Here is a 16,443-nt window from a genome sequence, read left to right as displayed (position 1 = left end):
TTTTTCTGTTGCTGTGACAAAAACCATGACCCATGGCAGTCTATAGAAAGGAGAGTTTTTTTGTTTATTCAGGCTTATGTTCCAGAGAGATAGAAGGTCATGAGGTTGAGGATGTGTCTTGGGGTTTCTATTACTGTGAAGAGACACGTGGCCACGGCAACTCCTATAAGGAAAATATTTAACAGTGGTGGCTCGCTACAATCTCAGAGGTTCAGTCCTTTATCACCATGGTCGGGAGCATGGTGGCAGACATGGTACTGGCTACATTCTGATCAGAAGGCAACGGGAGTGAACTGAGTGTCACACTGAGGGAAGCCAAATAAGACCTCCGAGCCCAACCCCACAGTGACACACTTCCTCCAAGACCACACTTACTCCAACAAAGTCATACTTCATAATAGTACCCTCCCCTACAAACTTAGGGGGCCAATTATATTAAGCTACCACAGGAAATATGACAGCAAGCGGCAGGCATGGTGTCAGGATCTGGAAGCTGAGAGCTCATCTCTCAACTGTGAGCACAGAGCAGAGAGCAGAAGGGAAGTGGTACAGGCTTTTTCTCCGAAAGCCCACCACCTCCAGCAAAGCCACACCTCCTAGACCCCTCTATATTATCAGGCTTCTCTATGGGAACAGAACTGATAGAATGAATATATATATATATAATTAATATATAATATTATAAAATTATATATATATCTCATGGATAGTCCAACAATGGCTGTCTCATGAGGGGAAGACCAAGAATTCAGCAGGCAGGCAGTCCTTCAGACTGTGTTTCTGGGTCCTGATCTGGTGTTGGAGTCTGGGAGGCGTCCTAGAGAGTTGCTGGTTCTTAGTCTATGCTGGGATCCCAAAGAAGCAGGCTCTAACACTGCTGAGGGGACGCCTGGCAGCAGGCTGGATGAACTTGCAGTGGGAATGAGGGCAAGTCTCAAAAAGCAGGAGTTTCTTCTGTGTTCTTTCATGTGAGCCACTAGCAGATGTTCTGGCTCAGAGTTAAGTAGGGTCTTCCATCTCAAATAACCACCCCCAATACTTCACAGGCATGCTCCGCTGCTTGGGTTTTTAACTGATTCCAGATGTAGTCAAGTTGACAATCAAAATTAGCTATCACACACCCCAAGCAACACCTGAACTGGGAACTAAGTGTTCAAAGATCTGACCCTATGGGCTATTCACTCAAGTCATTATGGCATGCTATAATAAAGACCCCTGTAGATAACAGAAAATGTCTCAAAATTCACTAGCCTAGGAGGTTCAGGACCTGCTCTAGCAGGTTCAGTGTCTAGTGAGACCCTGTTTTCAGGGTCATAGATGGCAGTGGGGGGGGGGCTTCTAGCTCTCCAGGGGCCTCTTATAAAGACACAGGTCCCACTCATGAGGAGTTTGCTGACAGGATCTATGTTCTTCTCAAAGTCTTTCACATAGTCCATTTACTTAGGGGTTAGGATTTCAGTATATGAATTTTTAGAGAACACAGATATCCAGGCCAGACATTATTCTAAAAATAGAGTGTCAAGCATGAAAACAAAACAAGGTATTAGGGACACAAAAGGAATTGGGGAAAAAAACTAGTTAAAAGATAAGGGGAAATCAATGGATGAGTGGATAAAGAAAACATAGTTTTATTAAACTACAAAGAACGACTTTTTGCTGTTTGCAGGAAAATGGAAGTGTAAGATACAGTGTGAGGGAGCCCAAACCGTGGTGGGTGACAAAGAACGCCATGCAGACAGAGCTTGAGTACGGAGTTTTATTAAAAGGGAGGGAAGAGAGAATGAGAAAGGGGCAGAGAAACAGAGAGACAGAGAGAGAAGAAGAGAGAGGGAGGAGGACTAGAGAGGAAAGTGGAGAGGGGAGGCTGAGGCCGGCTTGGGGTGGGGGAGGTGGGGGATATTAGAAGCTTCTCTCTCTCTCTTTTTTAACTTATTAGATTTTAAAAAAAATAATACCAATCCAAATTCCCACTCTCCCCCCTCCTCCCACGCCCTCCTCTCCTCCCATTCCCTCCACACACCCTCCCGCCCTACCCCCATCTAATTCAAAGAGAGGGTAGGGACACTTTGCTTTGTGGAAGGTCCAAGGCCCTCCCTACTACATCTAGGCTGAGCAAGGTATACATCCAAAGAGACTAGGATTCCAAAAAGCCAGTACATGCAGTAGAGATAAATCCCAGTGCCACTGCCAGTGGCCCCCCAGTCTGTCCCAGCCATACAACTGTCAACCACATTCAGAGGGACTAGTTTGGTCCTATGTTGGTTCCTTTCCAGTCCAGCTGGAGTTGGTGAGCTCCCATTAGCTCATGTAAACTGGTTCAGTGGATGAACCCTTCATGGTCATATATAGACCCACATGGAAATTGGAAACAGACAAGATCGCCTGAAAAAATTGGGAGCATGGGGGTGGGGGGTAAAAGGAAGGATAGAAGGGAAAGAGGAGGGGGCTGGAGAGATGGTTCAGAGGTTAAGAGCATTGCCTGCTCTTCCAAAGGTCCTGAGTTCAATTCCTAGCAACCACATGGTAGGTCACAACCATCTGTAATGGGGTCTGGTGCCCTCTTCTGGCCTGCAGACATACACACAGACATAATATTGTATACAAAATAAATAAATTAATTTAAAAAAAGGAAGGGAAAGAGGAGGGGAGAAGGGGAAGGTTGAGGAGAACTTGAGGAAATGGGATAGTCGAGATGGAGGAAGGACGGATATGAGAGCAAGGAAAGAGATATCTTGATTGAGGGAGCCATTACGGGGTTAGCAAGAAACCTGGCTCTAGAAAAATTCCCAGGAATCTGCAAGGATGACCCCAGCTAAGACCCTAAGCAATAGAGGAGAGGGGGCCCGTCTTGACTTGTCCTGTAGTCAGACTGATGATTATCTTAAATATCACCATAGAACCTTTGTCCTACAACAGATGGAAAGAGACCACATTGGAGCACTGGACTGAGCTCCCAAGGTCCAGTTGAAGAGTAGAAAGAATGAGAATATGAGCAAAGAGGGACTTGTCTCTTAAAGGGACCTCTGCACTACATACAGTGGAACTGCTCACCGTAAGATGAGAGGTGACTCATCTCATAAGATGAGAGGAAGGTTCGTCTGGATACTAACAGGAAGAAACTGGTGTTCATTTTCAGCCAAATAAGTCAGACTCAGAAAGACAAGTATCTTACGTGTGGACTTTAGGAATAATAAGAACATGGATGAGAAAGTGGGCTATGAAGGATGTGGAAATTAAGGTGAGGTGATAGTGAGGGAAGGATAATTTAATGGTGAGTTTGACCAAAGCACATCAAACACATGTGTGAAAATATCACATGGTTTTATAGGGGGAAAGGCCAGGTGGGCAGAGTCACTGAGGCTGAAAAAAGGATCGTTTGAGCCCAGGAGTTTAAGATTTGTCTGCTTAAAAGAGCAAGGTCTCATGGTAAAAAACTAAACAAAAACAGAAAGCAAGGGCACTTTAGACACAAAACTCAGGATGAAGGGGCCGAGAAGTGGAAAGCAGTGGATATAAGTGGAGCTTGTATACTGGGTGTGTTAGTTCTCTGACTTCCTGGAACTCACTTTGTAGACCAGGCTGGCCTTGAACTCACAGAGATCCCCCCTGCCTTGGTCTCCTGGGATTAAAGGTGTGCGCCACCACCCGGTACTATTTAGCTTTAATTTTTGAAATGTTTATTTGATGTGCATACGTGTTTGTGGCTGCACATTTGTATACCATGTGCCTGCATGCCCGGTGCTGGCAAAGGCCAGAAGGTGTCAGAACCCCAGCTGGAGTTATAGATTGTTGTGAGCCACCTCGTGAGTGCTGGGAACTGAACTCAGAATCTCTGCAGCAGCAATAGGTTCTCTTAACCCAAGCCATCAGTTCAGCTCCCATTATTAGCTTTTGTGTCTCTAGCGCAGGCTTGCCTGGATCTCACTAAGAAGTGAAACTGAAGCAGGCTTCCCAGGCTTCATAATCTCAAAGCCTTCGGTGTGGCTGTTTAGTCAGTAACTGTGGACTTCTCTAGCGGTCTCAGGTGCTACCTCTGACTCTGCGACCGCGGCTTTGCATGACCCACGAATGACCCAGCTCCGGTGTGCAGCGCCTGCCTTTCCTCAGGGTGTGGTTCCTTCCAGCCAGTGTCCACGGATGAGCTTACTGCACAGGCGCAGCGTCTGCACCCACCCCCGCGCGCGTCCCCGTTCCGCGCGTCTCGCCCCGCGCGCCCTTACCGCCGTTTGCCGCGCGCCCCCTGGCGGCACCACTCCACCTCGATCACCCCCGGTTCTAGCCCCGCCGGACCAGGCACCCATGATCCCCGAGCTCCGCTGACCCCGGGCCGCGTCATCTGCGAGTTCTCCAGGCGCGTAGTCCCCGCTGGCTACAGCGGGATGGGCCTGAGTCCGGCCGCCAGCGGGGAGTTCGGGATCCGCCTCTCCAGGGTACCATGGCCGCGCCGCAAGTCCATCTCGAGAACCTCCAGTACCGGCTCAAGTGACACCCAACCTGCAACTGGACAGTTAGCCGTGCCCCACTCAGGTCTGCCCGAGAAAGGGGCCTTTCCCTCGAAGTCTTTCTGGGTGGCGAGTCGCCCCCTGTCAGAAATGGTTTGACGGTTATCTTGATTCTAGGCAGCCCCCACTTTTGTCCCCTCCAAATTTTATGGAGGGTAAAGCAGGAGCCGGGCACAGTTCTAATTCTTTTTTACTGTAGTTTTTGGAGACAAGGGCTTTCTTGCTATGCATCCCTGGATGGCCTGGAATTCAGGCTGGTTTGGAACTCACAATTGTGCGCCTACCTGGGCCTGCAGAGTATTGGGATTAGAGGCATTCACCACCATACCTGGCTTTAGACACCATTTTAAAGCAATAACACCCAGTTCACTTTTGGTTTGAGTTGGTTTTTCGTGGGGTTCACTTCTTCCCGCATAGAAGGCAGTTGTGTATTAAATCACATCCCTTCCCTCCTGAATTAGAGTCAGCGAAATCTCAAGCGCTTTTGGTCCAGCTTCTGCCGAAGCGGCTCAGGCAAAGCTGCCAGTTAGAACAGGCCGGAAGCTGGAAGTGCGGGTAAGATTTATTATATAAAGACTGGGGCTTTGGGTACTAGAAGCGTTTTTTTTTTTTTTTTTTTTTTTTTTTGGGACGTTGGTTTTAGATGTTAGTTCTGCAGAACAAACACTCCCCCAGGTGGTTAATGCTTGAATCAGCCTAAAAAAAAAAAAGAAAAGAAAAAACAAAACAAAACAGCGAGTAGCACCGGGTAAAATTGAACTAGGTTGCAGACCTGATGATGGCTGTTGTCATACCGTGTTGAAGTTTTACCCACAAGGTCACTCTGCCGACTCTTGGAACTTGAGTGGGTTTGTAGGTGCACAAACGAATGAAAAATTCAGAAGACTTGTGCTTGGGCATTAGGTTGGGGTGAAAAGAGGAGGTGTGAGACTTTTTGCACTGTATCATAATCTCTTACTGTCTTCTATGAAAATCGGCGTGTAAGTATCACTTGCTGATAAACGTTTGAACAGAATAATGAGCAAGTTAGGAAAGCTGATCAGAGGGGAGGGAGAATGAAGAATAGAATTTATCTGGGAATAAGTGCAAAGTGCAGGGCACAAGGTGGAAGCCGAGAGTGTGTTCCAAGGGCCCGGGCTAGAAAAGAGCTGAAAAGAACTGAAAAGAGGAAAATGGAAATCGCTGGGAATTGATCGTCTTTGGCCTCAGATTTAATAAATAACAGCGGTGTTTAGGGACCAGCAGGAAGGGTGGGTAGGGCCAGTCCAGTCTGATCTGTTGCTGGGCTGGTGTCCCCGAGAAGCACTCTGTGGAATTTCTCAGGATAGCTCATGCCAGCAGTTCATGGCCACACTCCCTCCTGCTACATTTTGTCTGAATTTGAGACCAGGGACTCTGAAGGTGACACCTCTCACCTACGCATTCAGCCTCAAACAGTTGTCAGAAAAGCAGCGGTTGTGGTGCACGAAAGCAAATGTCTTCAGGGAATCAAGTTTGCAGGTGTGTGAGGGATGTCTCTTTCAATGACAAAACTGAAAGGTGTCTTAAAAGCACAGATCTGAAGTGATTGGTCACACAGGCCTTCCAACAGCTGTGGAATAATGTTGTTTACAATGTGATTGCAAAATCGTTTCTAGAGAGAAGCCAGTAATTAACTTGGAGATCCCACCCAGCAAGAAGAAAACAGAGTTGATCCCAACACCTAAGTTGGAGATTGAAGGCAAACTAAAGCATCAAGCAGCCAAGGTGCGTATCCCAAGAATTGATGAAATGAGTGTTTTAGTCTCTTGGTGACTGCATACTGTATTGTAATTTACTCTCGCTGTGTCTAATAAATATCTACAGACTTGAGATATTGTTATGCATGTTCAAGTAGCTTTCCTGAGGTATATTTAGCCATATTTAATTTCTAGATGTTTAAATACGCAGTTAGACACTTTTTGATATTGTTAGAGCTGAAAAGAAAAGAGAACAATGACAGTTCTGGGGGAAGGAGCTGATAGGAGATTATCCCTCAGAAGACCTCTATTAGGAGAGGGAGCCTCACATCCCGGGAGGGGGCAGCATCAGGCCTTGTAGTGGGAGAGCCTCAGAGGAGACAGAGTGCCTTAGCAGCATAGTGGGGCCTTGGAGGCAGAGGGAGTGCTGGCCCTTCAAATTCTGAGACCAATGGGGTTTTCTGACACTGATAGGTTTTAGAAGTATTGTGTGTGCTTGTGGGGGCAGGCTTCATATCATTTGATCTGTCCTGGCCATGCCACTGTACCCAAGGGCATGGTGGCAGGCATCAGGTAAGAATATGGCTTTATTCTGCAGCTCCTGAGGATGGGGTTGGTGGAGGGCTTCAAGGCCACAGAGCAGCATGCTTTTTATCAACTCTGTGTCAGAAAGGGAGAGTTATGGGGGGGCATGGTCTGGCAGAGAGAGAGGAAGAGGGAGGAAGAGAGAGAAGGAGAGAGAGAAGGAGAGAGAGAGAGAGAGAGAGAGAGAGAGAGAGAGAGAGAGAGAATCACATGCACTAGCAAGGGAGTCTGTGATCTCACAAATACATGTATACAGTGTGAAGCTCTTGCCATAATTGAGACAGCATGTCCATCAAACATGTTTTTCAAAAATGCCTGTTTGTAATCCCTTCCTGTCACCAGAATGCCTCTGTCTCCAAGCAGCAGCCAGTCTGCCTTCTGCCAGCTATAGATTAGTTTGCATTTTCTAGAGACTTTGCAAGTACAGTCATAGCGCATGTACTTCATTTTAAACATTTTATTACATGTATGTATGTATTTATTGTGCATGGGGATACGGGCTCCTGTGGGGGCCAGAGGACAACTTGAAGAAGCTGGCTCTCTCCTTCTGCCATCTGGATTCCAGATCAAACTCAGCTTTCAGGCTTGGTAGTGCTGTCCTTTACTCACTGAGTGATTTTCCTAGGTCTCTAGCAGTGCTTTGAGTGAGATGCTCAGGGTCTGCTGGAAACTACAGCTGTAGCAGTCACTACTGGCTTTCACGATGACCTTGTGATATTGTTCACTTAAATGATCTCTTTAGCAGAAGAATAATCCTAGTAACCACAGGTTTTACTTTCTCATTACATAAGAGAACAGTGTCTGTTGAGTCTGTAGACCAATTATTCAGGGCTATAGAAATGTCAGCTGTTCTTTCATTTTCACAGGACTAAGGCCTGTGTTACAACCCAAGAGAATTCCAGGCTCTCCTTAAAGGTTCTTCTCATCGGGCACTGAAAACAGTTCTGTCAGGTGCTTCCAAGGACTGATTTATATTGACAGAGAACAGAATGAGTTGGTAATCGTTATGAATATTCTTGATGTCTTCATATTGCCCAAGACAAACATTCTCAGCTGAGCACTTAACATCAGGTTTGTTTTCCAGTAAGTTTCATGGGGCAGAAAGCTCGCGCTGCCTCCGTAGCTGCAGGGTAGTCATTGCTTTTAGCACTTACGAGTCCCCTGAAAAAGTTACCAAGACTTGTGCTTTGAAGGCCAGTTCCAGTATTTGAGGTGACGACGTGAACAAATGCCAGGACCTTGTAATTCCCTATGAGGGGCAAACTGGGACTAGAGTAGAGGAAAGCTGGGCGGCACTGAGCAGCGTGGCAAGGAGTCCACGGCCAGCAGAGTCCAAAAGTCCTCAGAGTCTTCCATGCCCCTTAGCAGAACAGGAAGGAAATACAAAGGCCTGCAACCACTACATAAGCTGTATGGCCGTCAGCTCCTCATGCAGGCCTTGCATGACGTTCACATATAGTTTCACTCAGGTGCCTATGTTCAGAGAGTTGCGACAGAGACTTGCTGTGACCTATCACTTCAAACCGTGTTTTCATCTGAACATGAGTCTGTGTCCCCAAGGTGTCTTTGATGGGATGCTTGTCACCTGTTCCCAGTGTCACTTAACCCTCCCAGGTCGTTGTGAAGCTCTGTTACCACAGTCTCCATCCTTTCCCAGGACATCCATCATTTAAATCCAAGTTCTGCTGCCTTTACCGTGCTGGCTTACTTATTGCTTATACAGCAGGGGTGAATTAATACCAAGAGAGAAGAGGAAATAAATGCATCTTGGTGTCCTAGCATGTGAGGGACACCAGCTTCCTTGCTGTTTCTTTTTAAAAATATATCTCTTCTCTTTGACAAGTTAATACATGTATACAATGTCCTTTGGTAATATCCACATTTTTTTAATAAGCACTGAATCCAGTTAGTACTGCTGGTCTGTACATATGTATAGATCCATCCACTGAAGCGTGGGCAACCTGCTGGGGGCCATATTTCTGACCGATGCTTGCTGGGAGGAAGGCTAACCAGCTCTTTTCCCGAAATGAAGTCTTGAGATTGGCTGGACATAGATGTGGTCCTGCCCTAACCCCGATCTTTTCATTTCCTATTTCCATATATCTGCTCCCTGTTTGTCCCCTGCTCACTGTGTGCCGTCTCTGTAGAGTCCTCATGATTGTCAGTGTTCAGCGAACCTAAGTTTTTTGTTTCCTTAGGGCATTTGCCATAGATTTCCAGGACTGTCCCTCTCTGCTCTTGTAAGCATAGCGTACCTGTGCTCCTCTAGTATAGATGTATGTATCCCCTCCAGAATTCACAGGTTGAAGTCCTAACCCTCAGTGTGGTTGTTAAATGAGGGTTAAGTTTAAATGAGGTCATGGGGTGAGGTTCTGAGCTGCCGTAATTGGTGGTTTTTTTTTTTAAAGAAATCCCAGGGACCCTCTTTCTGTTTACCCTCACCCCCATCCTCTGTGAGAGCACACATAGGGAAAGTCACGTGGGCACAGGTGAGGTGGTAGCTGCCGTAAGCTGAAAGAAGGGATCTCAGAGTGATACCTGCCTTGCTGCACCTTGAGTTTGGACTCAGTGGTCTGGAGAACTCTGAAGAAGTTAACATGTGCTAAGGCATCCTGTCAGTGGAGTTGGGTCGTGTCAGCTTGAGCAGACAAATGCGAAGTGCACAGCTTTTTCCTTGAGATAAACCCTCATCGCTCCGTCTGAAGTCTGGGCACTGGCTAGCCTAGTGAGCTCCCCAGAACATCACCCTTCCACATTGTTCCCACACTCCCAGGCCTAGCTTGACTAATGTACCTTGTACACCAGCCCAGGCTGCCTGCCCCAGCCAAAGCTTTCTTGGTTACGACTGAGTTGGAATCACTCCTGTCCCTCCAATCAAAACTCAGCAGTGAGCGCCTGAAGGACTGACCTACCAACATCTCATACTTGATCTGAAATCAACCGAACTTCCACCCAACAGAGGCAGGTTTGAATCTTATCAGACACGCAACTAACAAAAGAAGCCCACATGTCCAGGTCACATGAGAAACAGTATGAAAGGCCAAGACAGTATGTACCCTCTCCTGCCCACATCCTCTAGTCCTGTAGAAATGCTCCCCCCCCCCCACCCCGTGAGAATTACTGAGATGAACCCCAGGGCACAGAATTGAAAAGAGCAGTCAGGAGCGTGATCAAAGAATTCAAGGGGTTTAAAGACGACACTGACACCTCCGTGAACTTGAAGATCATAGGAATAAACTCCCAAGAGATGCCCAGGAGGAAAAATACATAAACTCATGACTGAATGAAACAAAGACAACTCAGGATCTAAAAACCGAATTCGTAAAGAGAGAAACATAACCAAAGAAAACTCAAGCTGAAATGAAGATTTGATGGAAAAGCTGAAGGCCCTACCCCTTCTCACTGTGCTTTTGGTTTCAAACCCTCCTGCTAACACGTCCAGGACCCCTTGGCTGTTCACCGAGTTTATCTGTTGTCTTCATCTCTCTGCCAGAGCCTCACGGCCAGGTCTTTCATGCATGCTGCTGTCTTTCCTTCTGGGAAAGGCCCTCCTGAGCCCCTTGCCTCTAATAACCGGTGGGCCGTGTCTGCCCACCACCCTGTCTCTGGTTTCTTACCTTCCATCTCCTGTATAAGAAAGGTCTTCACCTTCACCCACCTGCTGAAGTGATCTTCCAAATTGTCCCACAACTTTCTTCTTGCCTTTGAGATCTCAGTCGGCATCTTGTATGGATTGCTCCTGACTGACCATGTAACCCAAAATAGCTTGATGGTCATGGTTTGCTGTATGACTCTGTCCGTGGGATTGCAGAAGGTTTTTATGATTGCTATTACGCAAACGCCAAGGAGGATTCATCATAGGAGCTGGGCAGCTCTGCACTCTTTTGCGTATGTGTTTGCTGTTTGTGCTTGCTTGTATACACAGAAACACTGTCTTGCTCCAAGGTCTGTGTCACTGCCAGCCACTATATAGAAGTTCCTGTTTATGCTTTTTCCTACCAGGTTACTAACAGGAGGGCAGCCTATACACTCGGTATGTGGGCAAGGATGACTTGTGTCCCAGCTGGGGTAGAACAAGGAGGTACAAGATTTCATTGTAGTCCTCAGAATACAAGAAATACAAGATTTAGAAGTTGTTTGTTTCTAGCATTTTTCCCCATTTAATATTTTGGGATCACAGTGGATGGCTGTAGATAGTTGAAGTCACAGAAGGTAAAGTGAGGGCAAGGAGGACTTCTCATATGCAAATTCCTTTGTGTCCTGTCAATGCTTCAGCCTCCAGGTTTTATTACTGCGGTGTCACCTTGATTGGGGAGGGTGTGGAGTATGTTCCTGTCATTCCCATAAGCACACACACAGGTTTGGCCTCAGAGGGTATGGAAGCACAGAGTCAGGTTCCCAAACACTGTGTTCTACTGAGGAAGAGCTTACACGAGATTTTATTAGTTGCCAAACAAAGAAAAGAATGAATTTCCCAGATAGTGGTAGGGCCCTAGGCAAGCAGTTACAGCAAAGCTGGGAATACTCTCCAAAAGGTTTCAGAGGCTGTCTGGTGACAGTCTCAGCATTTGGATTGGAGAAGGCTAGTGTTCTGGTCAGACAGCGCTGGGCAGTGGATAGCTTTCAAAGGGACTAAAATATCTCAAGACAGTTTGACTCTAATTTACATTCTAAGTCTCCATAATCTTGAAGTTTCCTCATTTGGCCTTGTAGAATCCTTAACACAGATGCAGCCTCCCCCCTCTCTCCCACACTCCCGCCCACTTCCTCCATCTCTCTGTCTCTTTTGGAAGCTTCCTCTCACAGTCCTAAGTGATGATTTTCTTCTCTCAGGCACCCATGGCTGCTCTGGTGTCTGGTCACATACCACTGAAGAGTCGGCGTGTCTTGCATTTGGCTCCTCTACAGTCAAAAGTGACACTCCTACTTCTGGTCTGGCTCTCACCACCTGCCCCAGGCAGGAATAAACTTCCCACCCACGTCCTTGTTCTATGCCTACTTGATTTATGATGCTTTTAGGATCTGTGCACCTTACAAATGACTGATTTTTCTCTTTGGGTGCCTGTTTCTGGGAGAAGGGCCAGATCTGGGTTGCATCCTATGCAAAGGAAATAAACAGCAGATGGCTGAAGGGGTTTGAAATTACAGTGAATCCCTGAGTGGGGTGGAGTCAAAAGTCAGGGTAAAGTACCAAGAAATTGAACACTGGAGTGTTGGTTGGTGTTGGAGGCTGCTGGAAGGTAGATGTGAGTTCCTGCTTTTCACAAAAACTGGGGAATGAGGGAATACGGAGAGGGGATGATGGGACCTTGCATTCAGTGCGAATAGCTCCAGATGACTCTCAATTCTGTGTGATGCCGTTTAGTTTTCTACTTTGCTAGACTGTCCAGCCACAAATCTGCAAATGAAAGCATCTCCCCCAAGCTCAAGAAAACTTCTTATTGGTTGATGAGCATGAGGGCTTCCTTGCCTGTATCTATGTGCACCACACGCATGCGGTTCCTGTCTAGGCCAGAGGAGTATGCTAGATACCCTGAACTGGAGTTGTAGATAGTTGTAAGCTGCCGTGTAAATGCTGGGAACCAAACCTGGGTCTTCTGGAAGGACAGGGAATGCGCTGAACCGCTGAGCCATTTCCCCAGCTCTTCAAGACAATGCCTTCACGCTGTCAGGTTTTCTCTTCTCCTTTCTGATTTCCTGTTTCTTAGGCCACAAGGGTTGTTCACCATCCTCGATGCTTGAAGTGGCTCAGTGTGCACTGTGCTGTTGGCATCTGGGCATCTGTTCCAGGAAAGGTCTTCTGGGATCCTTACTGCTTGCTGCCATGGTATTGTGTCGCCAATGTGAATGAAACAGTCTGGTTGCCTGGAAAGTTGGGGTGTTTTTGTCGGTAGGAAAGTGGGTTCCTAGAGAGAGCATCTATGGCACCCACTGGCTCAATAGTCTGGATAGAGGGGAGAGGAAGTGTTTTGGGCAGGACTCTCAGATCCTCAGGTCTGTGCTTGGGTACAGTGAGATTGAGCCAGTGGGTGGTTCAGAGGTGACATCATAGCTTGCCTGGGGAGGTGCTGTGGACAGACTCAGAAAAACCTGCCCACACTACTGTCATCAGCCTTCCTACCTGATCAGGGCCAGAGACCAGAGGTTGATTGCATTGGCTTCCCATGCCGGTCTTCATATATGTGCTCATTCTTCATCTGTTGGTTGTAAAAGGAACGGTGGGCTGCATTCCGCCTGGCTCGCGCACGGCTAGCTTTACACCCGAAATAACAACACACAAATTGTATTCTTTTAAACACTGTTTAGCCTGTTATCTGTAGCCTCTTATTGGCTAACTCTTACATATTGATCTAACCCATTTCTAATAATCTGTGTAGCACCACGAGGTGGTGGCTTACCAGGAGGATTCTAACCTGTGGCTGTCTCGGAGAGGAGAGTCATGGCATCTGCCTCACTACCTTCTTCCTCCCAGCATTCTGTTCTGTCTTCCCCGCCTACCTATGTTCTGACCTATCAGGCCAAGCAGTCTCTTTATTAACCAATGAAAGTAACACATAGAAAGACACACCTACATCAGTTGGTGACATGGTGGCCTCGTCCCTCCGTTCTCTCTCCTTTTATTGCTCCCTCCTCTCCCCTCCCCTTCTTCCACTGTCTTCTTCCCCCCCATCTTCCACTTCTTCCCCCTCTTCTTCCTCTTTCCCGTACAGTGCCAAGACTTAGATTTAGTGGCCTTTAGGTTGTGTGATCAATGAAAATGGGCCCAAAGTGTCTTCTGTATTACACACACACACACACACACACACACGCACGCACGCACACGCACGCACACACATAAACGATAGTATGGCCTTAGCTTAGTATATATATGTATGTCCACTCAAGAACATTGTATCCAATAAGTTCTCCTCTTATTTATGTGAAAAGCAAAAGTTAGAAAATTCATGAGTTAACAACTTGTATAGGATTAAAAGCAATTCAATTCTTCACCTGCATATGTATATAAAAGTTTTGAACTCGTGTTGATTTTTTTTAAAAAGATGAATATAAAAATATTAGAAATCTATACTTCCTTACTGACATTTGAAAACACCGTTGTCTGGACTGGAAAGATGGCTTAGGGGTTGAGAACACTTGCTCTTGTAGAGGACCCAGGTTCATTTTCCAGAACCCATACTAGGTGACTTACAACTGCCTGTAACACTCTAGTTGCCCGAGACCCAAGTCCCTCTTCTGGCCTCTCCATACCTCCAGATCATCTCGTACATGCTGTTCTCACGGCCCGTAGCTCTTATTCACTCTTCACGCTCCTCACTTCACACCCCCCTCGCTCCCTTCGTATACCACACCTTCCCGAGCTTTAGGAAGGGGTTACATCTGCACATCTCTCTTTCTGTCCTAGAACCAAGGAAAATGAGATCCATTTATGTGTGTGGTTTATTATATTTTTTATTTTTGAGATTATAATATAATTGCATCATTTTCTTCTTCTCTTTCCTCCCTTAAGCTCTTCCATGTACTGCTCCTGCTCTCTTTCAAACTCATGGCCTCTTTTCTTTAATTCTTGTTATAGAGATGTATAGATATTCATTTATAAATATATAAACACAATCTGCTTAGTCTGTATAATATTACTTATATGTATGTTTTCAGGGCTGACCATTGGGACTGCATAGTGAGTTCTCTCGGGTGCTCTTCCCTGGGGAAGATGCATTCTCTCTATCTCAACATTCCTCAGTTGCTGTAGTTGTTTGTCTGGGCTGAAGTTTCTGGGGTTTTCCCCTTCTGCATTAGTTTGTCTATTACTGCCCTCTTTGTTCAGGTCATGTTTAAGCAGCCATGTTGGTGAGACTTTATGATTCTGAGCATTAGGTGCAGGACCTGTGTTGTAGATGAATCTGTTGGGACTGGGCTCTACAACTCTACATTTTAATCAGTTGTGGTTTTCTATAGTGGTCTCCTTCTGTTGGAAAGATAACTTTCCTCAGTGAGGGATGAGAACACTTATCTATGGGTATAATTATACTTAGAATGTGGTTAGTGATTATACTGGTTTAGCAAATTGGCAGTTGTAGGGTTTCATTGAAGATCTGTCTTGAAAGCCTCCTTCCTGAAAGGACTGCTTTTCATTGTACCAGAAGGCACCATACAAGCTTTTAAATGAGGGAAGCAACCAACAGTCCTACCCAGCTATGATGCCTGTGAACCATAGTAATGTGCATCGTATGATAATCCTAGGTAGGGGTCTAATAGTGGCTGGCACACATACTTTGGAGGTAACCAACAACTCTTGTAGGAAGAGGCAGCTTTTTGTTCCCAGCTGCCCAGTCCCAAAATAACCACACAGAAACTGTATTAATTAAATCACTGCTTGCCCCATTAGCTCTAGCTTCTTATTGACTAACTCTTACATCTTAATTCAACCCATTTCTAGTAATCTGTGTATTGCCACATGGCTGTGGCTAACTGTGTAAAGTTCCATATGGCTCCAGCGGGGCTGCATGACTTCTTTCTGACTCTGCCTCCTTTCTCCCAGCATTCAGTTCTGTCTTTTCTGCCTACCTAAGTTCTGCCCTATCACAGATCCAAAACAACTTTTTTATTAACTAATGGTATTCACAGCATACAGAGGGGAATCCCACATCAAACTCTGTAATTGGACTTAAGGGGAGGTCATGGATCTTGAAATCCATTTTTATGGGATCTTTTCTTTTAAAATTTTCCTTTTTATCAAAAATAGATTCTTTTCTCATATACTCTGTCCTGATTACAATTTTCCCTCCCTCTGCTCCTCCCATTCCTTCCCACCTTCCCTCCCATCTGGATCCACTCCCTTTGGGTCTCTCATTAGGAAAGAACAGGCTTCTAAGGGATAATAACAAAATACAACAGAATAAAAAAAAGTAAGATAAAACAAATCCCCAAACCTATCACATGGAAAGTTGGACAAGGCAAACCAACAGAAGGAAAACAAATCCAAGAGAAGGCGCAGGAGCAGAGACCCACTCTTTCCCACACTCAGGAGGCCAATAAAAACACTAAACCGAAAGCAATAATCCACACGAAGAGGAAGAACCTGTTCCGCATGCTGGAATGTGGAATGTTCCAGCCTTGATGCTGCTTCAGCTTGGTGTATATGCTTTGTAGACACCCATGGGAGGCCTGCCCCTTTCTGAACACACACACACACACACACACACACACACACACACACACACACACACACACACACACACACAAAACTGGTGCAGCTGTGTTGGCCCTGTGCTTGCTACTTCAGCCTCTGTGAGTTCATATGATCTTTGCTCAGCTGATTTAGAGGGCTTCGTTTTCCTGTTGTCCTCCATACCCTCTGGCTCTTACATGCTTTCTTTCTCTTTCACGAGGTTCCCTGAGCTCAGAGGGGAGGGATTTGATGGAGACCTTGAAATCCATTTTTAAGTTTACACGGAGTTTGCTTTCTGGATTTGAAGCCTGGTTTGGGCCGCCCTCTAGTGGCCAGTTACTTGTCATAGCGTTTCCCCTTCAGTCAAAAGGAGAGCTGGCTCTGTTAGGAACTGCAGCAGAACCCAGAGACTGATATTGGGGTTCAACCTGAAGGTCAGAACAACAAGCCAGCCAGCCACTGGCTCTTACCG

At 46.2% G+C, this 16,443-nt stretch overlaps 1 protein-coding gene across 2 annotated transcripts in view; it reads left to right on the top strand.

Annotated features, from left to right (window-relative positions):
• Positions 1 to 4,257: 4,257 nt before the first annotated feature.
• Positions 4,258 to 16,443, top strand: part of Plaat5 (phospholipase A and acyltransferase 5) — a 28,096-nt gene continuing 15,910 nt past the window's right edge. The window contains exons 1-3 of one of the 2 annotated variants that reach the window (XM_048458577.3): positions 4,258 to 4,527; positions 4,964 to 5,057; positions 6,140 to 6,248. In XM_048458577.3, the coding sequence (XP_048314534.2) occupies positions 4,380 to 4,527; positions 4,964 to 5,057; positions 6,140 to 6,248 (351 nt within the window). In that variant the 5' untranslated portion in view covers positions 4,258 to 4,379. The remainder of the gene's footprint in view (positions 4,528 to 4,963; positions 5,058 to 6,139; positions 6,249 to 16,443) is intronic. The other variant, XM_048458578.3, reaches the window with a different exon arrangement.

This window comes from Myodes glareolus, chromosome 7 (assembly GCF_982192425.1).
Source record: "Myodes glareolus chromosome 7, mMyoGla1.1, whole genome shotgun sequence".
Taxonomy (NCBI): Eukaryota; Metazoa; Chordata; class Mammalia; order Rodentia; family Cricetidae; genus Myodes; species Myodes glareolus.
The sequence above is the reverse complement of the archived record's forward strand: the minus strand, read 5'-3'. Positions and strand labels throughout refer to the sequence as shown.